The sequence below is a fragment of the Centropristis striata genome, chromosome 4, assembly GCF_030273125.1.
Source record: "Centropristis striata isolate RG_2023a ecotype Rhode Island chromosome 4, C.striata_1.0, whole genome shotgun sequence".
Taxonomy (NCBI): domain Eukaryota; kingdom Metazoa; phylum Chordata; class Actinopteri; order Perciformes; family Serranidae; genus Centropristis; species Centropristis striata.
The window spans coordinates 20,355,759-20,381,250 of NC_081520.1; the positions used below are offsets into that span (position 1 = coordinate 20,355,759).

A 25,492-nucleotide genomic window follows, 5' to 3' on the forward strand; every position below is an offset into this window, starting at 1 on the left:
GAGAGTTTCCTCAGCGGGGAGATTCAGGTTTATTCAAGGCTGCTGTGTTCACGAGCTGCAGGGACGAGGTGGCCTTTACAGGACGCACACACACACACACACACACACACACACACACACACACACACACTCTGCTCAGTAACCTTGGTGATGAGTTTAACACTGCAAAAACTGAATCTAAATACGATGAAATATCTCAGATCAAGGGGATATCTGCTTATTTTCTGTCTGATACAATAGTTCTTCTTAGTCAGCAGTTTTTATTTTAGACTGTTTCACTTGTTTGATATAAAGATTTCACAGCTTTTGTCTTATTTCAAGAATTTTAAGAAAAATATTCTACATACAGATAAAAATCTTTGTAGCTGTCTGAAGAAAAGTTGACTAGTTTTTAGTGTGACTTTGCTGGTTTCTATAAATATAATGCCTATCATATCATTATGTCAAGATGATGGCTCTAGCATTTACTGATTATTAATTCAAGAATATATTTTTTATAAGAGCTGACTTTGTGCAGTAAAGACGTGAACTCTCTCCCCTCGTTGCTTCTCTAAAGTCTCAGGTTTGGAGACGTTCATGCAGAACAAAGTGCTCTCATGCTGCTGTGTGTTCAGGCTTGGCCAGATGTTGGAGGATCCATTTCAGCAGCAAAAAAAAAAACCCCACAGAGGTCACTGTCCAAGCTCCATTTAACTGAAGCGTGTTATCTGGTGCAAAACAGACCGTTTGACATTTGGACCTTGTTCAGTCTGAACACATTAAAGGAGTTTTAGAAGCTGAATGTAACCTGTAAACACTTTAACACCAGCAGCTTCTGCAGATTATTCACCAAGTCAGCCTGAAGTCTCTAAGATGCATTGCTCTAATTAACATTTTAAATGGGGACCATCCTTTTCTAACATGATAAATTGGTTTTTAATTAAAAAGCAGAAGAAGAAAAAAACTTCCAGCCAATGACAATCACTGTTTTCTTGGTTCTGGAGACAGTTTTTCTTCTTCTCGTCACTCTTTCCACTTGGTCACGTGTCCACTAAACATCTCAGTGGAAAGAATTAAAAGTCAGGCTGCTCACAGTAACGTCTAGTGTCTCAGTGCTCTCTTTCAATTCAATATATGTCTACGTGGTTATTTTTGGACTTCTTCATCCAGCAAACACTGCAAAAAGGCCTAAAAACCAGATAAAACAGTAAATCTGAGGGAAATTATCTTGCTGCATGGACAGATAATTTACCTTGACAAGATTTCTTGAATTAAAATTATTTAATCTAGAAATAAGCATGTTGAACACTTAAAATATGAAATTAACTCTTAAAACCAGATAAATTAAAGCTGCCAGCAGGGATGAACTGGAGATTTAGAACAACAAACAACAAACTGACACACAACTACCAAAAAAGACAAATTGACCAAAAAATAGACACAAAACTACCAAAAGACGTATAATGTTGTTTTAAGAGTACTTTTGGATTTATTTAAAGACATTGGTTTTCCGATCATAAGAATCATAAGATAAGAATTCTTACAAAGAAACTTACTGCACTGGCAGATAATTTGACTTGTTTCAAGCATGTATTTGCTTAATTCTAGTTATTTATTTCTTATTGTTTGGTAGTGTACAGGTTGGTTGAAGTGTTGCATGTGAGGGAGAGACTTTGAGCAGTAATGTTTAGTGTCTTAGAGCTCTCTTTCATTTTGAATATATGTGTTTGTGTTTATTTTTGGACTTCTTGTACCAAACCATGCAGCAGATTGTTTGTCATGCAGGTTGGTGTGAGTGTTGCATGTGAGGGAGAGACTGTGAGCAGTAATGTCCTCTTCATGAGCAGCTCTTTCATTCTGAAGAGTCAGCTTTTCTAAACCAACATGGCTCAGTTCAACATTTAGTTTCAAAACCAAACTTCTCGCCTCTTCTCTGACATGATTCTGACATCAGATGATTTGTTACCACGACACTTCAGAGTGATGTTTGTTCAAACAGAGAGACTGTTGTCTCCTCTGGCACTGGATTTAAACTAATGCCTCTGACTGCAGACAAATCTAATATCTGTCATTAAAGGAATGTATTAAAATAAGACTTAAGTCTTCTGATTAGTCCAAGAATCAGACTTTTACAGAGAGATTTGTAGCTTTTTGGAGTTCATCTTTTGGGGGATTCTCCTCCTTTCTTGCCTGCTAAACATGCTCAATTTCAAATAACTTCACCTAAAAGCTCCTCCAGGTCCAGATTAATGGATCAGCCATAGCATGTTGGACAGCTCCACCCATGGGTGGAGGTGGTGGCGCCACCAGATGAACGTTGATCCGACTGTTAGCAGGTTCCTCTGACTCTCCTCTCTTGGGGAACGCTGTAATTAGCTTTTTTTTCTTCCCATCTCCTCCCTTCTTCCTTATTTTGCTGAGAGAAGATGCGGAATACTTTGGGGGAATTAAAAGTGCTTGTCGTGAAACTAATTTGGGATCTATTTTGGGGATCTGTCAGCGGGACGGCGTCCCCGTCGCTCGCCGTGACAGAGACGGCGAGGCCATGAAAGAGATGCTAATGAAGGCAGTAAGAGGTGAACGTTCACTGCAGGGCCTCACATTATTCACACCTCGCTGCTGTTTCTTCTTCCTCTCCACCATCGGTCCTCTTCTCCGTCCGCCGTCCTCCTTCAGGTTCCTGGGAAATGATTCCATTCCTTCTCCTGGTCATCAAACCCAGAAACCTCTTATTAAAGATCAACATGGTCAGGATGACCTCACTCACATGTTCCAAGCTCCAGATGACTCACTCCTTCAGTAGTCCTCATGGTGCTTTAAACAGTGGAAATAAAAGTGGAACCGTTTAGTTATCATTACTTTCTTTCTGACCTTCTGTACATTGTAAAGTTATTGTGGTATTAAAGTTAAATGGAGCCTTATAATTAGTTAAATGGTGCTGTTTGTTTGCTAATTTCCCCCTGAGGAGAAAAAAAACATGGCAAGTTGGGGTAAGATAGTTATGAACAAGTCACAAAGTGTCTTAACCCTGCATTCTCTCTGATGGCCAGCAGGGGGTGACTCCAGCAGATTGAATTAAAGTCAATAGGAAAATGATCCTACTTTTGAATTGATTTCTTATAGTGTTATTTTTAATTCAGAACGTTAACTGGAGCATTTTGGTCACTTAAAAAAAAGATTTAGTTCAATCATAGCTTAAAAACAATATTAGCACATGATCATTGTAGCAAAGCATCTTCCATGCACAGAGAGGACACACACACACACACACACACACATATAGTGAACTACGCAGCATAGAAACGTTCGTTAACAGAGACAGAATAACAGATTATTTATAACATTCCAAAAAAACAAAGATGGCGACTGCCAAAATGCCAAACTGAAGGCTTCAGAGCAGAAGTATATAAACCAATGGGTGACATCACAGTGGCTCCATCCACGACGTCTACAGTGAAGCAGTTTAGATCAACTCTCATGTGAGTGATGCACGACAACGCTCATGGAAAGCTAATGGTAGTTAGCATTTAGCTGTTGTTTGGTGCATAATGACGCTGTGTTCCTGATTGTAAAGAGTTCCCAACAGGAGCTCCGTGTCAGCAGAAGGAGCTGGTCGCTGGGTGTGAGGAGGAGAGGAGGATTACGGGATTTGATCCCTTCAAAGAGCCAGCCTCCAGTCAGGGAGGAAACAGCCCCTTTGATTTCCTCAGGAGCAACATATTCACTGGTTGGACCTTGAAACTACAAGGAGACGAGTGTAGTGTGCCATATGCAAAACATGTGTTCTAATAGGGCCGATAACTTGGTGCATTTAGAGAGACTGAGCCTGGAAGAAGCTGTAATTAAAAAGGAGCTGTGGCTGCATGAATAAAGGACTCTCTCTATATATATCAGTGTGTATGGGGGTTCTGTTTTTCTAACAACTGGAGGCGGCCTCTTGTCTGCTCAGACATCTGAAGGTTTTTTAAGTGTTTGGAGCAAGTCTGTGTTGAAAATCCTCAAAGATATGAGGAAGGAGGAAAGGGCAAGATGTAAGCTACTATGTGTGGGTGTGTGAGCCACATCAGTGGTATTTATAGAGTATATGTCTGGCATCTGAATAGCCGATCCAGGTCACAGCAGCCTGCTAGTGTTGGTGGGCAGACAGCCTTTAGAAGAGCAGCTGATCTGTGACTATTTCACTGTCCTCTTCTCCTCTCACTAGTCCCAGCTCAGCTAAAACTAGCTTCATGTCAGCAGGAATCCTGCAGGAGGAACTGTGTGTGCCATGTCAGGTTTCACCAGCTACATGTCCTTTATTTTAGAGTTTATATGAAGGACGGAGCTCATCATCCTGTTCTCTGATAAGCCTGTAACTGCAGAAGATAAACAGTTCTTGCAGATTGGCAGCAGCTTCAGAGATGATTGTTACTTTTGCCTGCAACAGTGAGGCTGAACTTGAGCTTTGTGGCAGCTGTGGATTCTGAATCAAAGGTTTGTGTGCCGAGGAGCAATTTACTGTCTGCAAAAGATATAAGATATCCCTAGCTTCTCTGTCTGCAGATAGGCTGCAAAAAAGGTGTTTAAAACCAGATAAAACAGTAAATCTGAGGGAAATGATCTTGCTGCATGGACAGATAATTTACCTTGACAAGATTTATTGAATTAAGATTATTTAATCTAGAAATAAGCATGTTGAACACTTAAAATAGTAAATTAACTCTTAAAACCAGATAAATTAAAGCTGCCAGCAGTGATGAACTGGCCCGAGCAGAGTGACCTGATGATTATTTGGTTCTGACCAAGATAAAAAAAAACTTTAGATTAAAAACAACAAACAACAAACTGACCAAAAAAGACACAAATTTACCAAAAAATAGACACAAAATTACCAAAAAAGACGTAACGAGGAGCCCATCAATGTTGAGAGACACCTTAATAATAATCTTGATTTAAGAAATCTTGTCAAGGTAAATTATCTGTCTATGCAGCAAGATCATTTCCCTCAGATTTACTGTTTTATCTGGTTTTTAGACCTTTTTATCAGTGTCAGGCTGCATGTGTTCCTTTTATAAAGCATCCATCATGCACAGCAGCAGTCATGCATGTAGAGAAAATGTAGCTGTAGAGGAAAAAGCAGCATGAGTTCACACAATAGGAAGTTGTCTGCAGGAATAAAACAGTGATAGCTGCAGTCTTTTCCCTCTATTGTGCATCTGCTAACCTGTGTCTAACTCCACCTTTGTGATGCTCTAATCCATCCTCCACACCGCTGACTTACAGTAAGAGCTCAGTATAAGGCAGTGCACCATCCCTCCACCTCCCCCAGCCCAGTTTATCCTCCATCCCTCCACCCCTCCATCCTCTCCTCCTCCACCCCTCCATCCTCTCCTCCTCTGATCTGCTGTGTTGGAGTACCAGAGGTCACTAGCTGTGGACACATAAAGGGCCCGTCCGGCCCCTGATGTGATGTGCTGACTGAGGGATATGGTCTGACTTTGGGCAGTGAGAGACCCAGGCCTGCTGCCTGCTGCTGCTGCCTTGTTTGTGTGTCTGTCCGTCTCTCTGGCCACACTTTAACAAGATTGCAGCGCTCTGTAAGGCGGATTTACTGGAGCACAACTCCCCCTAGGGCTGCTTCATAGAAATGGGTCCTCCAGATTTCACCGTAGCCTCTTACTCTCTCTCTCTCTGTCACATATATCCATCTCTCTCTCTCTCTCTCTCTCTCTCTCTCCAAACCTCTGGTGGTAGCTGCTGCTCTCTTTTGTTCATTATGATATGCTTCTTTTCTTTCTGTGGGTAAACATTGAACCTCGCCGCAAATGAAAGAAAGCATGAAGCTGAGCCAAATATACTGCAAAAACCAGCAGAAAAAAATAGCTAGAATTCAGCAAATACATGCTAGAAACAAGTTAAATTATCTGCCAGTGCAGTAAGTAAATGTTTCTTTGTAAGAAATCTTTAAATACGTAAAAAAATATCTAGACACTGGAAAAAACAATCATGTCTTAAAATAAATCCAAAAATACTTATTTTGAGCAATTATGGCTTGAAAAGCCAGACTGTAGTATCATTAAAATAAACCAGTAATACTTGAAACTAGCATATTTTTCCTCATTTCAGTATCTGTGGGTAGATACTGGTGTGGAAAATGCTTTTGAAATATCATTCAAACTACATGCAACTAAAACTCTCAACTTGAACCAATATTTTAGGTAAAAACTCACCATATTCAACAGTTGAATAGATTGAAAATCATGAAAAAAGCTTGCAATGTCAATCCTAAAAACAAGTCTTTACACAAGACTGAAATCCCTGTGAAGAGGTTATTCACTCATTTTAGTTACAAAAAGACACATGTTGTTAAAATAAGCACATAAAGCTATGGTCAGTAGGTAAATTATACTCAGAACAAGATCATTAAGATACTATTGATAGATAGAAGAAGAAAATACTTGGTGAGCTTCATGTTTTTGCAGTGCTGAGCTGAGAGCAGCTACTATATCACAAGTCCTCTCCACATTTATCTCTCCCTCTAGATGTCCAGGATGTTTATTAAGACGGCCTTTCACATGTTCTTATGGAATCTCATAAAGACATGTAAATACATGCAGCACTGTGACCTGCAGCGTTATCTCGCTTTAACCCAGGGGTCTCAAACTGGCGGCCCGCGGGCCAATTGTGGCCCTTGTGACGATGTTTTGTGGCCTCCACCTTGATATGAAAGTTTAATGTGAGTTTTATATGAATGGCACTTTACCATGTTGTGTGTGGAAGGTCCCTTTAATTATTTTTTTTGGGGTAATTTTGTGTCTTTTTTAAATAATTTTGTGTCTTTTTTAAATAATTTTGTGTCTTTTTTAAATAATTTTGTGTATTTTGGGGTAATTCTGTGTCTTTTTTGGGTCATTTTGTGTCTTTTCAAAATAATTTTGTGTCTTTTTTAGTAATTTTGTCTCTTTTTTTGGTCATTTTGATACTGCCTCCAGCGGCCAGTATTCTATATAATTACCATATTTAATTGGTCGCCGGTTCGCCTCCCGCCTGCGGCTCTTCTGTGTGGAGTTTGCATGTTCTCCCCGTGTCAGCGTGGGTTCTCACCGGGTACTCTGGCTTCCTCCCACAGTCCAAAAACATGCACTTAGGTTTAATTGGTGACTCTAAATTGCCCGTAGGTGTGAATGAGAGTGTGATTGTCTGTCTCTATGTGTTAGCCCTGCGATAGTCTGGCGACCTGTCCAGGGTGTACCCCGCCTCTCGCCCAATGACAGCTGGGATCGGCTCCAGCCCCCCGCGACCCGATTGCGGATAAGCGGTTAATGGTAATGAATGAATGAACTTGGAAATCATCTCAGAAAGTGACAAAAACTACATAATTATTTAATTATTTCAGCATATGTATGATGTAATAACATTAAATGTTTCATATTTACAGCAATGAATGATCAGAAGTTATGATTTCATAGCACAAAATTCATTATAATGACATTAGCTTGATTGTACTATAAAGCGCAAAATCAACCATTTGGTTGTTAAAAAATGTTATACATTCATTACAGTTTTGTTGTGGAATCATTTAATATTAATTGGTCCAGTAAGGTGTCTGACAGGATGATATGTCAAAAAAATGTACCTACCTTTCAAAATTTCACCAAAAACAGAAATGTCTGGAGAGATTTTCTTGTTTCTGATTTCCTGGTTGGAGGCGGGACTAAGAGGCATTTAACTATTTAAAGACACAGTGACATCTAGAAGATTTATTTTTAGAAAAACAAACCTCAACCAAGTGGTTGAGAGGCTCAATCAGGTGGATTTCAGTTCAACACTCCTTTCATTTAGTATGGTTACTCTAAATGTGCTCTGCCATATTAGTTAGGCGGCTTATATGGCAGCCATATAAAGTCTATGAGAACCAATATATCTTCTAAGCCACTTAGAAGGTCAATCTTGGTGTCAAAATCTACATTTTCTAGGTCAAAGAATAATTGAAAGCTGTTGGGAATATCACTAGATGATGATTTGAGCAAATAGATATGTTCATTTTCACCCAGACTGGTAGGCAACTCGCTTTAAGTGCTGCAGCTTTCATTGAGATATGGTCACTCTAAATGGTAGAAAAACCCTATAACTAAGCTAATATTTTTCACAGTTTTTTTCATTCTTTCTGGGTCACCTTACTGCAAACTGAAAGGTTGTAGCCCAAACATGACTGACCAAACACTTTGTCCTGTATGTGTGTGTGCAGAGCTGCCACAGCTGTGAATGTCTCCTAGTTGATGTTGACTCAAACGAGGGTCTCCGTCCAACCGTCCCAGCTGAGCACACGCTAAATGAGGCCAATCCAAATGCAAACGCGCATCAAGGCGAGCTTATTTTGGAGCACTGTGTCATCCATTCCATCACAAAGCCTCTGCACCACCAGAAATAAGTGGCAAAGTGGGGAGCAGCCACTGTATACCAACCGTTTTCATCTGTCTGCCAACTCCGTCTGGCAAAGACTGAGACAGTTTTCTCTCCGTGACAGATACACAGCATTTGCTGCCTGTCTTTTGATATGAAACACATACAGTTTGTGGCACTCAACACTGCAAAAAAGGTGTTTAAAAACCAGATAAAACAGTAAATCTGAAGGAAATGATCTTGCTGCATGAACAGATAATTTACCTTGACAAGATTTCTTAAATTAAGATTATTGAATCAAGCATGTTGAACGCTTCAAATAAGAAATTAACTCTTAAAACAAGATAAATGATCTAACACTTCTAAATCTAAAGTTTTTTTATCTTGGTAAGAAACAAATAATTATCAGGTCACTTTGCTCGGGCCAGTTCATCACTGCTGGCAGTTTTAATTTATCTCTTTTGAACATTTCTGGTCTTTTTTGGTCATTTTGTGACCAAAAGAAGATGTAAAAAGACACAAAATGACCAAAGAAAGACACAAAAAACACAGAAAAAAAAGACACTAAATGCACACAAAAAAAAAGTCAAAAAAGACCAAATAAGACACAAATGAGACACAAAAAAAGACACAAAAAGCCACAAAAAATAAATAAAAAGATATAAAATGACCAAAAAAGAAACAAAAGATGTAAAATAACCACACACAAAAAAAACACACACCGAAAAAAAGACTTAAAATCACCCAAAAAAGACACAAAAACACCAAAAAACACCAAAAAAGACACAAGTCTTTTTTTTTATCTTGGTAAGAACCAAATAATCATCAGGTCACTCTGCTCGGGCCAGTTCATCACTGCTGGCAGCTTTAATTTAATTTATCTCTTTTGTAAAGATGATTTCCCTCAGATGTAGTGTTTTCATCTGGTTTTTAAACACCTTTTTACCAGTGTATCTGTGATCTAAGTGGCCGTTCTCAGGTGTTGTGTGTCTGTGATAGAAGTGGCCGTTCTCAGGTGTTGTGTGTCTGTGATATAAGTGGCTGTTCTCAGGTGTTGTGTGTCTGTGATATAAGTGGCTGTTCTCAGGTGTTGTGTGTCTGCAGTGATCCAACCAGAGCCTCTTTGACAGAATAAAACCTTTGTGCTCAACAGAAACAATCTCATGCTGTCAAACGTTCCACAAGAGGCCAAATGTGTCTGTGAATGCATCAGCACTCACTGGGCTCCTGTCCATCGTTCTCTGGTCCTCACAGGAGCCAACTGGTCCCACTGGTGATCTCTGGGCCAGTGGAAATGTCATGACTGAGCTGTGAAACCATGCGTCAGCGCTGACGCAGGACTCAGAGGAGTCGCCTCTCACACACATGACATCATGCACTTCTTCTAGTTTCTATCAGCTCCGTCTTCTACTTTGTGAGTCTTCCTCTAGAGCAGCGATGGGCAACTTAAATGCTGCAGGGGGCAACAATTTATCATGTTCACTACCACAGGGCCACATATAGGACCCTGCACTGAACCAGATATATGAAACTGACATTTTAAATATGTTAACTCTCTGGAGTAATTTAATGCTCTAATACTCTTTTTCAGCAAAAGTAAAAATCACCACGACCAAGTGTAGTTACATGATTTTACTTTCACTTTTACTTAGATTTTTCAAATTTTGCAGTGTGCGTTTCAACATTTTGAATGCAATCTTTTGTGTTTACTGGTTGTTGTTTTTGTGTGGTTTTGTGTGATTTTGGGGTATTTTTTGTGTGTTTTTTGTATTTTTTTTTTAGTTTTTTGCGTGTTTCTTGTGTGTTTTTTGTAAAAAAAAATAAAATAAAATAAAAAAAAGATAAATAAAATTAAAATTAAAAAAGCGTTTTTTTGTAAAAAAAATAAAAAAATAAAACGAATATTGTGCAATATTTTTATGCAGAAAAAGATGATACCAGCATGGCATGGTGATCATTATTTAAGTTGCATATACAGACAGAATGAAAAAAAAAAGAGTCAAAAACCAACAAAACAGCCCCAAACTCCATAGAGTTAACAGTGCAGTAACTTAACATATTTCATGCTCTAATGCATGTTTAACAGTATAAATAGGAATACAAAAGGTTTGAAGCAAATAAAAAATAACCACTTACTGTGATTTCTTTTTTTTTTCAGTGCAAGAACAGCAGACCAACATTAATTACAAGAAGTAATTTTGTGCATTTTTTACACTGCATTTTTAAGATTTCATGCTCAAATGAATGTAGTTGTACTCAGAGCCACTTCAAGTGAGGGTGAGGGCCGTATGTGGCCCCCGGGCCTCCAGTTGCCCATCCCTGGTCTAGAAGCTCCGGGCTGCTTGCTGTCAATCACATTTGAGGTTTCCAATTGGCACTGAGCAGCTGGACAGAGAGAGGCCACTTCACAGTCGAGTGTTTGTGTCCGTTTGGCAGCCGGGAGGGGCCCGACGCCTCGCTGGGGCCCTTCTGCTGCCGGGACCACCTACTCACTGCTAGTCATTAGTCAGCACAAAAATAAGGGCCACCCTCTCCTAACAGAGCAGCTCCTGGAGCCCGAAGCTTTCCCCGTTTATGACTTTTTAATGCAGCATTTGCAGGGTCATTCATCTTGTGGGCTCCCCGCTGGGATACACTGTAAAAAATTTCTGATTTTACAGTGAAAAACTGCTAAACCATGACAGTAAAAGACATAAAATGATAAATGGGTTAATTCAGTTTCAGTAACAATGAAACACTGTAAATGTATATATCAGACAAAACAGGATTTTATACAGTTTAAAAAAACAACAACATTACTCCACTGTAAAATACTCTGGCAATATACTGTATTATATATGCAAGCATCACTGTAATTTTTGCATTTATTTTTTTCTCACTGTTAAATGTACTAAACAACATATCTCTAACAGAAGTATACTGTAATATTTAATGGTAAAATCTTTAATTTATGCAGCATTTATAAAGTATTTTCTGGTCAATTATATGGCAGAACAGCGTTTCTTTTGATGGAAAAAACGTTTTATTTATACTGTAAAAAAGGGAATTAAATGGCAATCTTAATCGTGAAATCAACAGTGCTGATATCATATTAGAAAAAGTTGCACCATATTTATCACGGTAAAGTTCTGGCAACCACAGCTGCTGGTTTTTACCATAAAAACAGCTGGGGTTTTTTACAGTGTAGTTTGTATGTCAGAAAAGAGAGAGACTGAAAGAATATTCAACAGGGAGATTGGTCTGACCGCATGGGTACAATTGGTGGAAGTTAATGGTGCTGGTTAATGTGTGATGGTGATGGGGGGGGTCTGCTGGGAGACCTGAGCCCACCGCCCCCCCTCAGCTCTCAGCTCCCTTGTAATCAGCAGCAGCCCCGGGCTGAACCACCCTGCAGCTCCACTGATAACAGCTCCAGCTTCTTTCTCACCTTCCACCCTGACTTAACTGCCCCGCTCCACTGGAAATGAAGAGTTTACCTGGGAGATAGATAGGGCCGGGTGACCGCTGGAAGCAATCTTTTCCTCACACAAAGTACCAGACTTTCCCCGAGCTGACTTTAGAATGACCGTCAAACAATGACTAGGGTCAGCTCATTAACTTTGGCATCGCTGGGTTCAAAAATGTGCCGACAATAAGGATTACACTGCAAAAAGGTAGTATAGACGGGGGTCGTGAAGCCTTCTTGATTTTATGGGATGTAATAAATCTAATGTGTTAAATATAGATGAGTTAGCATTTAATTCATTAGTGGGACAAAAACAACTAAATAAGAGCTACATTAAACGTTTATTCATTTATTTAAATAGAAAATCACTATAGAAAAGTTTAAAAATAAAGGCTGTATCACAAGAATAAGGACATGTGTAACATCCCTCCTCCAGTATACACAGGTAACCTCACCTAGAGGTAACCTCACCTAGCGGTAACCTCACCTAGCGGTAACCTCACCTAGCGGTAACCTCACCTAGAGGTAACCTCACCTAGCGGTAGCCTCACCTAGCGGTAACCTCACCTAGAGGTAACCTCACCTGGTGGTAACCTCACCTAGCGGTAACCTCACCTAGTGGTACATGACAGTACTTTTTAGCTACTTTTCTGTTTTTTTCTGGCTCAGAAATTCACTTTATCGCCGTCATTTGAGCAATCAGTGATTTTTTCCTTCTAACATCTGACTCGGTCTCATTAATTTCCTATCATTCACCATCTACTTTAACATGTCCAACACCAGAATATAGAATATATATATATATATACATATAGATAGATAGATAGATAGATAGATAGATAGATAGATAGATAGATAGATAGATAGATAGATAGATAGATAGATAGATAGATAGATAAAATAAATATAGAAGCTCAGAGCTATTGAGCAGCATGATAATAAAAAGGAGATGTAACAATATTTACACAACGTTCCTGCAGGATTCCACATGAGCATCTGTTGGCTGGAGAACTTTATTTAAAGCGCTCAGAATCCCCTGAAGCTATTTATATGAACGTATATGTAAGCAGAATTTGGTGTACAACTATTTTATTGACATACAAATGTTTAACATTACAAACATGAATGGTTGGAATCATGAACACATCTTAATGACAGCTATCTGACTCCGTACTATTGGCTCCTTCAGCAATTAAATTAACGGAAGGTAATTAAGTTAAATGTTGTCGAGCCAAAAATATCTGTCACATCTGAGTGTGTAAGCTCAGTGGAGCTCTGCAGCATCATAGAGTCTCTGTAGCAGGAGGGAGCAACACACACACACACACACACACACACACACACACATTCTTGTACTTCTATCTTTGTGAGGACCCTCATTGGAACAGTGAATTCCATTGCAATGTTATAATAGTTTTGTATTTTTTAATTTTGTTGTGAATTTTTGTTTTCAAATTCAGTTAGTTTTAATGAGTTTTTAGAGTGAGTTTGCTAATTTTAGTTTAGTATTTATATTTATGAAATGCTTTAGTTTTAGTTTAGTTTTTATTAGTGTTAGTTTTTTGTAATGGGGTATTTGTTGGGTGGGAGATTAAAAGAGGTCACAGTAAATTTTGTCTTTATTTCCTTTGTCTGATCCATCTTCATTATGTATGAAAAAAGTTGACAAAGAGGAAAACAAAGGACATTTTCACTATAATTTTAGTTAGTTTTGTAACCTCACAATACAGTTTCAGTTAATTATCATTATCATGTAACCTTTAACCTTTAAAACAAAGTCTTGAATCTCAAAAAAGCCTTTAAAGAAGTGAGGACCGGCTGAAATGCCCTCACTTTGCAAAAATGTCCTCACTCTGTTGGTTTAAAACATGTTCTGGTCCTCACTATGTAGTAAGTACAAGCACACACACACACACACACACCATCTACAGCTCCAGCTTCCAGCTAACCCCCCTGACGCCTCTGGCTAATTCCACTCCAGCCCGCCGGGCTGTCCAGCATCCTTCAATAAATTAGCCTCGCTGCTCCCCACTGAGACGCTCTGACAGTCTGGCTGCTGCCCAAAGTCACTCGCTTCTGCACACAATCATCATTAGTGATACTTTTTACTGCAACCCTGCATAGTTCTTCCCTGAGAAGACTTCTCAGTGTGTGTGTGTGTGTGTGTGTGTGTGTGTTACCATGATTGCATGCTCTGTTTGTGGATGGTGTCAAGTTCTCCACTCAAAAATGTGTTGTTCTTATGTTTACGTCCCTGAAATATCTGACCTTGACTGCTTGTATATGTGCAAAGTTTGTCACTAGGGAGGTGTTTTCACAGTCCTCAAATGAAGGGAGAGATGTCTGTTCACTTCAGAGAGCAAAAACACACTAAAACATCACAGCAGATATTAAGTGTATGTTTCACAACCACCAACACTGTGTCAACCACTGCCAGTTACAAGCTAACATGCTAAAAGATGCTAACTACACTTCTGATACATCTGCTACACTGCAAAAACCAGATTAAAACAGTAAATCTGAGGGAAATGATCTTGCTGCTTGGACAGATAATTTACCTTGACAAGATTTCTTAAATTAAGATTATTAAATCTAGAAATAAGCATGTTGAACACTTAAAATAAGAAATTAACTCTTAAAACCAGATAAATTAAAGCTGCTGGCCCGAGCAGAGCAGATATTAAATGTATGTTTCACAGCTTCCAGTTGTGATAGATGTTCTTCGACAGATTTTTACTCTTTTTTTTTACTGGTTAGGTGGGAAAACCATGTGAAACAAAACATGAATCATAGCATCATAGCAGGGGATTTTTACACTTAAAAACATGTCTCCTATTTTGTCTACGTTGTGGTAATAGAGGAGTGACTCGGACTAGTTTGGAAAAACTGAGTAATTCTAGTGACTCGATAGGTGAATATCCTGAGTTTTACAGCAGGATTGTCCATGTGCAGGTAGTGTAGCTCCTCAGTTGTCAGAAGCTATGTACCTTTCCATCCCAGGCCCATTCCCTGCAGCTGCTGCTATGAATAACAATGCGTCCTCTCTCTGCCCTTGTCAAAAGGGGTTAACAAAAAAGATCATCATAATACTTCTCTCTGACCTCCCATGGCAAACTCTATTTCCTGTAGAAAAAACACAACAACAAAGAGCTTTCTCTCTCTTCAGGGTGGGGGTGTGATCTGTCAGATAGTGATTTGGATTCTGGGTCATATCTCTCTCTGTGTCTTCCGTCTCAGTTTCCTCCATCGGCTGGTTTTGCTTCCTATCTGCTGCATCTGCCTCTTGTCTCAAGTTTGGATCCAGTTAGTGTCCCCATCTGACATCTCTCTGTCTCCCCCCTTTCTTTTTCTCTCCTCCTCTTCCTCCTCCAGTTCTATTCAGCCTGCTGTCAGTGGGAGCCCAGACTGAGATGAAGAAGGTTGTCGGGGACAACGCCACCTTACCATGCCACCACCAGTTCCCGTCGTCCGGCTCCCTCGACATCGAGTGGCTCCTACAGAAACCAAACTCCAAACAGAAAGTGGTGAGATATGAGACTCCCTTTATCTTTCTGCTTTCTTTGGGATTTTAACACATTAAAGGTGTTTCCACGACAGTCCCAGATACCCAGAATGAGGCGGTCTCACTCGCCGAAACACCCCTAATCTGAATACGAGCCGTCCTAGCGGTCTTTTGACTGGACTTTTTTAGTCCCCTGGTGTACACTTTACAATAACCATAATTTATAAATGGCAAACAGTTTATTAATGTTTAATCATCATTAATAAACCGTATATAGGCCATTTAGAATGGTAAATACATATTTTTATTAACGTTTAACTAACTAAATCATTTATAAATGGTGTTCACTTAGTGATCTCTGTTTGTTTACTACAAGCACCAGACACTCTGTGTACAGTTAGTGATGCCGGTTAATTCACAATCACTATATTTATGATCAGCGGAGACTCTGTGCATAATTAACCATGCTGCTTTGTTTATGATCAGCTGCTGATGTTGTGCACAGTTAGTGATGGCGGCCACAGTTGAGTCTCCGTGTTTAATCCATTGGGTATGTGACGTCACGGTCAAAACTGTTGCTAAGCGATAACGCGACGATCTAAAACCAAACGTCACCTCCAGAGTCTCTAAATCCCTCTGGAGCCTTTTTGTAATGGAGACACACAGAGTGAGTGGACAGTTGAGAGGCCGTGGCCTGAGACATTAGAGAGGGCGTGGCCTGAGACTTTAGAGAGGGCGTGGCCTGAGACTTTAGAGGGGGCGTGGCCTGAGACATTAGAGAGGGCGTGGCCTGAGACTTTAGAGAGGGTGTGGCCTGAGACTTTAGAGAGGGCGTGGTCTGAGACATTAGAGAGGGCGTGGCCTGAGACTTTAGAGAAGGCGTGGCCTGAGACATTAGAGAGGGTGTGGCCTGAGACTTTAGAGGGGGCGTGGCCTGATACTTTAGAGAGGGCGTGGCCTGATACTTTAGAGGGGGCGTGGCCTGATACTTTAGAGGGGGCGTGGCCTGAGACATTAGAGAGGGCGTGGACTGAGACTTTAGAGAGGGCGTGGCCTGATACTTTAGAGAGGGCATGGCCTGAGACATAGAGAGGGTATGGCCTGAGACTTTAGAGAGGGCGTGGCCTGATACTTTAGAGGGGGCGTGGCCTGATACTTTAGAGGGGGCATGGCCTGAGACTTTTCCGGCGGCCACTCTTCCCCCTAAAGGAAACACGGCTATTAATTGACATTAGTCCCTTGGAAATTGACTATGTTAATGACTTATTGTAGCTTTTTTTTTATTGCAAACTTAAGCTACTGCAAAGGAAAGCTTAAAAAAGAAATGCAATGCTTTTAAAAACTGGTCTTCACCAACAGAAGTAGCTGATATTTTGTCCTCTTCCAGAGTAAAAAGTGAAAGTGTTTTCAATGCTGCTGGCAGAACATAAACAGGAGAATAACCTAAACACACTTTGATAGCTTTGGATCCTGGGCTTTCAGGTTTTGTGACCTTTGCAATAGAACTTTCAAAATGACAACGGGAACATTTGCACTAAAACATAAAGCTCTATCAGATAAAAATACAGCAGGAGTAGACAACCATCTCCTCTCTCTCTCTTTCACACACCTTTTTATCTATCTTCCATCATTCCTGCGTTTGGCTCCTGCTGATTGATTTCCAACAGGAGCCATAATAGTTGTACATTAACTCAGTGCCCAAAGTTACGGTGGCACTTCAACTTTTAGTGCTTTTCACAAAGGAACGATCATGGCCAGAATGTTCCTCTGCTCATTTTGTGGTTGTAACCTTGGACCCTTTTCTCTTAACTTTTCCTTCAGTGTCAGATGAAGAAACAAACAATAACTTAGACTTGGTTTTCAATTAGCTTTTTTTAATTTTTATTGATGGGACTTTACAGAAACCGTTTTTATCACTTTACATTCACTACAGGCCAAAAGTTTGAAAGCAAGATCAAATTTGTACAAAAAATAGGATAGTTAATATTTGTGTCTTCTTTGTCAGGTTTTAAATTGGTGACAACATATAAACACCTTCGAATGCACAACATGGGTCAAAAATGATTTTAAAAAAGGGTTTTTATTCAAAAAGTAAGAAATTAAAACAAAAAATTAGGATGTATGATGATCAAAAACAAGTTATTTGAGGGAAAACCTGCAACACTCAATGATGAAATTGATTTATTGCAAAGATATAGAATATAAAAACTTAGTGGGGTCACTTTAGACCATGTTGTGCATTAAAGTAGTAAAGCCAGCAGTCACTGGAACCAAAAGCTACAGTCTGATTATCAGCCTGTTGGAGAAATGACTTATTGTTTTCGACACAATGGCCCGTTGTACAAATGGGCCCGTGGTCCAATGGGAGGTTTTTTTGGACTATTGGTCCATTGGAACAATGAGATGTCGGAACAACTAACACTAGCTAACAGACGGAGCAGCCTTACCGCAATATTTCTCCCTAAAACAGTTCCAGCACAAACTCCAGGGTCTCTAAGGATTTAGCTGTAGACTTCTTTACCAACACACATCTGACTTCACACACACACACACACACACACACACACACACACAATCACTCCCCTAAGCTCTGAGGAAGGCACTCTGTTTCAGAAACGTCAGCTCATAGAAAAGACCTAAAGACAGTTTACGCTGCATATCTGTCACTCTGAAGTGATCCTGCTTTCTTTGCAAGTTATCATACTTGTTTTTCTCCCAAAGATTGTGAATGCTTCATGTCATGAGATTTAATTATATCTGAACATACTTAGTTAAATCAGCCAGAAAAAACACTTTAATTGCAAATATGGTATCTGATTTCTGTTTTTCCCTGTTCTGCTATGCTCTGAATGCTCCACTTAGGGTTGGAATTGAAGCACTTTATCAATAACAATGCCAGTATCAAATCATCATTGATTGCCTTATTGATTCCTGGTCAGTTTTCTGTGTGAACAAAGGAAGGGCTACAGGTTTTTAGCATCAGTGAAACCACAGTCTGAGCTCAGTGCAGATGAAATGAGAGAATATTTATAGACGCATAAGTTTGACACCAACTACCATAAAAGTATGCAGGAATAGATAAAATGATACAGATATAGATAATTTAGTTTAACAGATACAGATAATTTAGTTGGTTTAAGAGATACAGAAACAGATAATTTAGTTGATTTAACAGATACAGATAATTTAGTTTGTTTAAGAGATACAGATACAGATTATTTGGTTGGTTTAACAGATACAGATAATTTAGTTTGTTTAAGAGATACAGATACAGATTATTTAGTTGGTTTAACAGATACAGATTATTTAGTTTGTTTAAGAGATACAGATACAGATTATTTAGTTTGTTTAAGACATACAGATACAGATTATTTAGTTGGTTTAACAGATACAGATAATTTAGTTTGTTATAGAGATACAGATACAGATTATTTAGTTGGTTTAACAGATACAGATACAGATAATTTAGTTGGTTTGACAGATACAGATAATTTAGTTGGTTTAAAAGATACAGATACAGATTATTTAGTTGGTTTAACAGAAACATATAATTTAGTTGGTTTAACAGAAACAGATAATTTAGTTGATTCAACAGATACAGATAATTCAGTTGGTTTAAGAGATACAGATATAGATTATTTAGTTGGTTTAACGATACAGATACAGATAATTTAGTTAAAGATATACAGAAACAGATAATTTAGTTGCTGTAACAGATACAGATACAGATAATTTAGTTGGTTTTACAGATACAGATAATTTAGCTGGTTTAACAGACACATCATTTCCATCCTTATAGCTGCACCTGTTGTTTCCTTGTCTGTATCCACATGAAGCATGACGATAGCAGCTATTTCTAGACTCCATCATAACAACAACAGCTCAACTATTGTGTCCACAGTGAAGCCTCGACCGGCTAAAAGTCTTTTAATAGCCTTAACCTGCTTCATGTCTCACAGCCTCTCAGGATGTTTCAGGTGTCGTTTCCCCGGCTCTGAATCATTACCTTCCTTCACCCAAATTGAATGTGGTATCTGATGACAGACAGGGCGTAAAATCTCACCAGCTTTCTGTCGGAAGAGAGCGATTTTCCTATCTGTTTGGAAGTGGTTTGCTCATGCACTGATGTGTGAGACGGAGAGGAGAAGGAGTGTGTAGGGAAACTGAGGGCCAGGACTGAAGAAAAGGGAAAACAAGTGTCTCACGCTTTGATGATTCAGAGGGGAGCTGCCACATTGCGATGAATATTTAACGGGAAGATAACATTGAAGGCGCCATTAATTAAAATCAAACGTCTGAAAATTTGATTAGGAAAGAGACTGCGCCTGCAGCTGAATGAATAAATCATTCTTTTGTTCTGCTGGAGGGCCGTGTTGAGCGGGAAAGAGCATCTTGTCAACATTTAGCCTCTGTTAGCAAATGTACAGGCTACATGTGTTAAGGACACAGAGGGGCTGGAGACGGCTCTGCAAAGTTCATCTACATCGTTCCAGATGAAAACACTGGAAACACTGGAAACACTGGGCCCCAGTGGTTTTTACTGAGCAGCCCCGCAGCTAGAAGTGCAGACAGTCAGAAAACTCACAGATAGAGAAACACAGGAACAGACCTGGAAGGATGTCATGTTCCAAACTATGTAAAAAAAAAACGCTTTTAGCTGAAATTCTCAACTTTCCACAAATTCTCATCCTTTCTTGGAAAATACACCAGCAGCAGTGTGGTGATAGTTTACTGCATGATGTTGATTTTTAATGCACAAAAAATGCAAAATTGCTGCCCTTCCAGCACACAATTTTGAACATATTATATTGGCACGGATACAGATAATTTAGTTTGTTTAACAGAAACAGATACAGATTATTTAATTGGTTTAACAGAAACAGAAACAGATAATTTCGTTGCTGTAACAGATACAGAAAAAGATAATTTAGTTAGTTAAACAGATACAGATTATTTAATTGGTTTAACAGATACAGAAACAGATCATTTAGTTGATTAAACAGATACAGATAATTTAGTTGGTTTGACAGATACAGATTATTGAATTGGTTTAACAGATACAGAAACAGATAATTTAGTTGATTTAACAGATACAGATAATTTAGTTGATTTAACAGATACAGATCACTTAGTTAGTTTAACAGATACAGATACAGATACTTTAGTTGGTTTGACAGAAACAGATAATTTAGTTGGTTTAACAGATACAGATAATTTAGTTGGTTTGACAGAAATAGATAATTTAGTTGATTTAACAGATACAGATCATGTTAGTTCATTATTCAATTGATATGTTATATGTTGCTACACAGAATAGTCATAATGAATAAAATGTGCTAAAAGTCTGAAATGTTCAAAACATTACTTTTGGTTTTGGTGTATTTTTGCCTGAATAATCCTTCATAAATCCCTCTTTGATCAGAGAATCAGTAAATATCTATCATGTATTATTAATGTTTAACATAATATGATGTGAAAATCAGACACATGAATGAGAATGGAATATGTTTGCCACAGTAATACAGTAGAGGCAGATTCTGTTAACTTCATATTAAATGTTTTTGTTGTTCATCCTGAAATAGCCTCGCAAGTCAACAAAACAGTTTTACTGAAGTCAGTAAAATAAGTGAGTCTGGTGTTTCATCTCCTGAACTTCTCCGTTCAAACAAACCAGTGAAGGTAGAGACAGCAGACACTATTTTCATTTTTTATTGAATAAACAAACCATCTCATTTTAATTGCAAACTCTGCTAACAGCCTGAGGCCATTTTACTACATTCTCCTTCAATCCCTCCCTTCCACTATCTCTCTTTCTATCTATCTGTCAGCAGATAACCAGCAGCACAAACACACATATAGTTAATAAATGTCCAGAGATCATGAAGTGTTTAAAATATCACCCATAAGGACACATATGAGCTTTGTCAAAATGACCTACAGTCATGGAAAAAATCATGAGACCTCCTTGTTTTCTTCATTTTCTTGTTCATTTTAATGTCTGGTTCAACTAAAGGTTCATTTGTTCAGACAAATATAATGATAACAACAAAAATATCTGATAAGAGTTTAATTTAAGAGCTTAACATGGTTTTCTTCATAATGATTTTAGTTATTATCAAGAATGTTTCCATGACTGTAGATGTAAAAATGACCAAAAAAGACACAAAATGATATAAAATAGATGCAAAAATGACCAAAAAATTAAACAAAATGACCAAAAAGATAGATAGATAGATAGATAGATAGATAGATAGATAGATAGATAGATAGATAGATAGATGGTTATTATCAGTAAAACCATGGAAAATGTCTAGATATCAGATAAGATATCTTAAATGAAACTCTTATGCTTGTTATGTATTCTCCTTAAATTCCTCCCTTTGACAAAGCTCATATTACATTTTTTTCCTTTTTTTCCTCTGTGTCTGTCAGCAGCATGTGCAGCATTCACACATAACCAGCAGCAGAAACACACATGTTCTAATGTTCTATAGTGAGTAAATGTTGAGAGATGATGAAGAGGCCAGAGGCAGACGCTTTCTAAAACATGTCCCACTTTGTGTAGGTGGCAGGCCGAATGTCTCTGAGCCTGCAGCTGCTCTAATGTATGTCTGTTAGCATCCAAACACTCTGACTGCTGCTCTGCATGTTAGCTCAGTGTGTGTGTGTGTGTGTGTGTGTGTGTGTGTTTAGCTGTGTGCATGTGTGTGTAAAGGGCCAGTGGTCACCTGGTGGCAGCAGCAGCAGCAGGTAACCCTGTCTCTGAGCCTCTGATGCAGTGTGGCAGCAGCATTTAGCAGCCTCCGTCTGCAGGCGCTGCTGCCTGCAGCCACAGGCCACCATGACAGCTGGCTCTGTTCCTGTTTGTGTACCAGGATGGAGAGAGAGAAAGAGATAGAGAGAGAATGAGAAACAAGGAGAGGATATAGAGTCCAAATCAAGATATAAACAGTCAGAGGAGAAGGAATGAAAGCTTTCCTCTTCAGGTTTAGAGATGTTAGATGTCTGCAGCGACGGTTCACAATCATCAGATTATTTGTTTGAAGAGCCGAACTGTAAAAACATAAATGAAGCTAAAAGCTAAAAATATAAAAAATATAAGAGGGGAAGGAAAATGGAGAAGAGTCAGTCGAAAAACTGGCTTCTTTTTCTGTCCCGGGACGAATTTTAATGTTTGTTTCACAGTTCTGATACAGATACATTTCATCAGAACACCGTTTGTATTATTTTATATTATTCAGTGTGTATTAGTACTTTTACTGCAGTAAAGGATCTGAATACTTCTACCACCACTGCACAATATGCACTAGTGCAATATTCAAGTCACAGAAAGGCTCAACATTTTTGTTTATTTATTAATTATGTAAAGCACTTTGAGCTACATAGCTGGTCTGAAAAGTGCTCTATAAGTAAAGTTTGATTATTATTATTATTATTATTATTATTTGCATTAAAAAGTATTCTACAGACCTAAGAAAAAGTATTTTAATATATTTTTCAATAAAAAGGAGAATAATGCAAAACTTATCATTCCCTCATATATCATGAATCATACCAAAATTACCATCAGTTTAAATCAGGGGTCTCAAACTCAAATTACCAAAATGACCAAAAAAAGACACAAAATTACTAAAAAAAGACACAAAATGACCAAAAAAAGACACAAAATTACTCAAAAAAAGACACAAAATGACCAAAAAAAGACACAAAATTACTAAAAAATAGACACAAAATGACCCCAAAAAAATACAAAATTACTTAAAAAAGACACAAAATTACCAAAAAAGGACAAAATTATTTCAAAGAAGACACAAAATTACCAAAAAAAAGAGACAAAATTACCAAAAATAGTAATTACGTAAAGAGACCTTCCACACACAACATGGTAAAGTGCCATTCATATAAAACTCACATTAAACTTTCATATCAAGGTGGGGGCCACAAAATATCGTCATGAGGGCCACAATTGGCCCGTGGGCCGCCAGTTTGAGACCCCTGATTTAAATAATCACAATGAGATACTTTTTCCAGATCTTGCGTCCTGAACTCTCTGACAGTATTCAGAGAGAGTTTTGTCAGTTTGTGCTAAACTTTGTGAGCCAATGAGAAGATAAAACAGCATCACAGCATGAAACTAGAGAATAACTTCTGTCTTTCTGTGGTTGAAATCATTTGCAGGACATTTGTTTTGCTCTCTGCCTTTTATTTGATCCGCAGCGCTAACATCTCATCAGAGCTCTGCTGGCTTTTAATCTTCTCTCTCTGCTCCACAATAGATTTTTATTTGGTCAATTTGACGTCTGCGCTCATAGAAAGAGAGGAGGAGATAACAGCGCTACAGATAATCAGCTAAATGAACACTGGCAGCATCCAGACCATGCATTAGTAAAATATTATTCCATCTAAGAGGTAATTAAAAAGTGACTGTTAACACTGTTACCCATCACTGCTGCTTCTCTGTGTTTCTATGTATGTCCTATTATTACAGTTATGTCATATTAAATGTTAATGGCAGCCGACCAGTCTGATATATATCATGGATATTACTGCTGGGATGTAAAAATTATCGAAAAGTAACCAAACGTGCTGCTAAGTGATATGAAAGGATCATTAATGAGATGAATAGTGACATTAACATTATTAAAATGTTAGTTTACAGTAACAGCTCCAAGAGGAAACTGGAGGATGATTCTCAGTGGGACAGCAGAGATGCGATGCAGCTCTCAGTGAGAAAGAGACACTAGGAGTAAACAAAGTAAACATCAAAATGTCCAAACTAGATGAAAGAACTGGTAGAATGCCAATATTAGCCATATGATCTTGCTGCATGGACAGTTAATTTACATTGAAAAGATTTCTTAAATTAAGATGAGTAAATCTAGAAATAAGCATGTTGAACACTTAAAATAAGAAAGTAACTCTTAAAACAAGATAAATTATCTAACACTTCTAAATCTAAAGCGGTTACCTCGCCTAACGGTAACCTCGCCTAGTGGTAACCTCACCTAATGGTAACCTCACCTAGCGGTAACCTCACCTAGCGGTAACCTAACATAGCGGTAACCTCACCTGGCGGTAACCTCACCTAGTGGTAACCTCACCTGGCGGTAACCTCACCTGGCGGTAACCTCACCTGGCGGTAACCTCACCTAGCAATAACCTCACCTAGCGGTAACCTCACCTAACAACAGAAACACAGAGCTAATGGGAAAATGGCGAAGCGTCAGGGCGACGAGGTGCTGAATATCTCAAAAAGAAAAAGAGGGTACCATGAAAGTGACATTGAGTTCAGCTTCATAGAAGCAATGGACAATGGGGGGGTCGCCAAAGTTTACAATGGTAAAAATGTGGGTCCCTCAAGAAAAAGGTTGCGAACCCCTAGTCTATAAGGTTGTTTTTGAAGGGAAACCAGTCAGAGTAAATCAGATGTTCTCCTCTCCACCCTCTCCAGATCATCACCTTCTTCGGGGGTCAGGTGTACACCAACGAGGCGGGCAGCGAGGCCAGCCGCCTGTCGTTTGCGGGGGAGTACCTGGGGGGGGACGCCTCGCTGCTCATCAGTGACCTGCTGCTCACTGACTCTGGAGAATATTACTGTAAGGTGAAGACTGGAGGGAAGTACCACTGGAGCCAGGTCAACCTCATAGTACTGGGTAAGACACACACACACACACACACACACACACACTATAACACACACACACACACACACCACTGGAGCCAGGTCAACCTCATAGTACTGGGTAAGAGACACACACACACACACACACACACACACACACACACACACTATAACACACACACACTATAACACACACACACCACTGGAGCCAGGTCAACCTCATAGTCCTGGGTGAGAGAAGACACACACACACACACACACACACACACACATACACACATCAGAACACACACACAGAGACACACACACACACACACACACACACACACACACACACACACACACACACCCAGAGCTAATCAGAGGGTCATTAGCGTGGCACATTTCCTTGTCATGCTGACTGTCCTAATGATTCTATTTGATTCAGACAGTGTGATTTGATTTTCTCGTGCTGTTTGGGTTCGTTGGGATCGGTTTGTTGATGAGGTGAGACCAGAAACATGCGACTGGCTCTGGAGAGGAAGATTGATTATCTGAGAGTCAGAGTTACACGGCACACACT

At 39.1% G+C, this 25,492-nt stretch overlaps 1 protein-coding gene across 1 annotated transcript in view; it reads left to right on the forward strand.

Annotated features, from left to right (window-relative positions):
• clmpb (CXADR like membrane protein b) overlaps positions 1–25,492 on the forward strand; it is a 118,322-nt gene that overhangs the window by 77,683 nt on the left and 15,147 nt on the right. The window contains exons 2-3 of the mRNA XM_059330818.1: positions 15,179–15,330; positions 24,760–24,961. Coding sequence (XP_059186801.1) covers positions 15,179–15,330; positions 24,760–24,961 — 354 coding nt within the window. The remainder of the gene's footprint in view (positions 1–15,178; positions 15,331–24,759; positions 24,962–25,492) is intronic.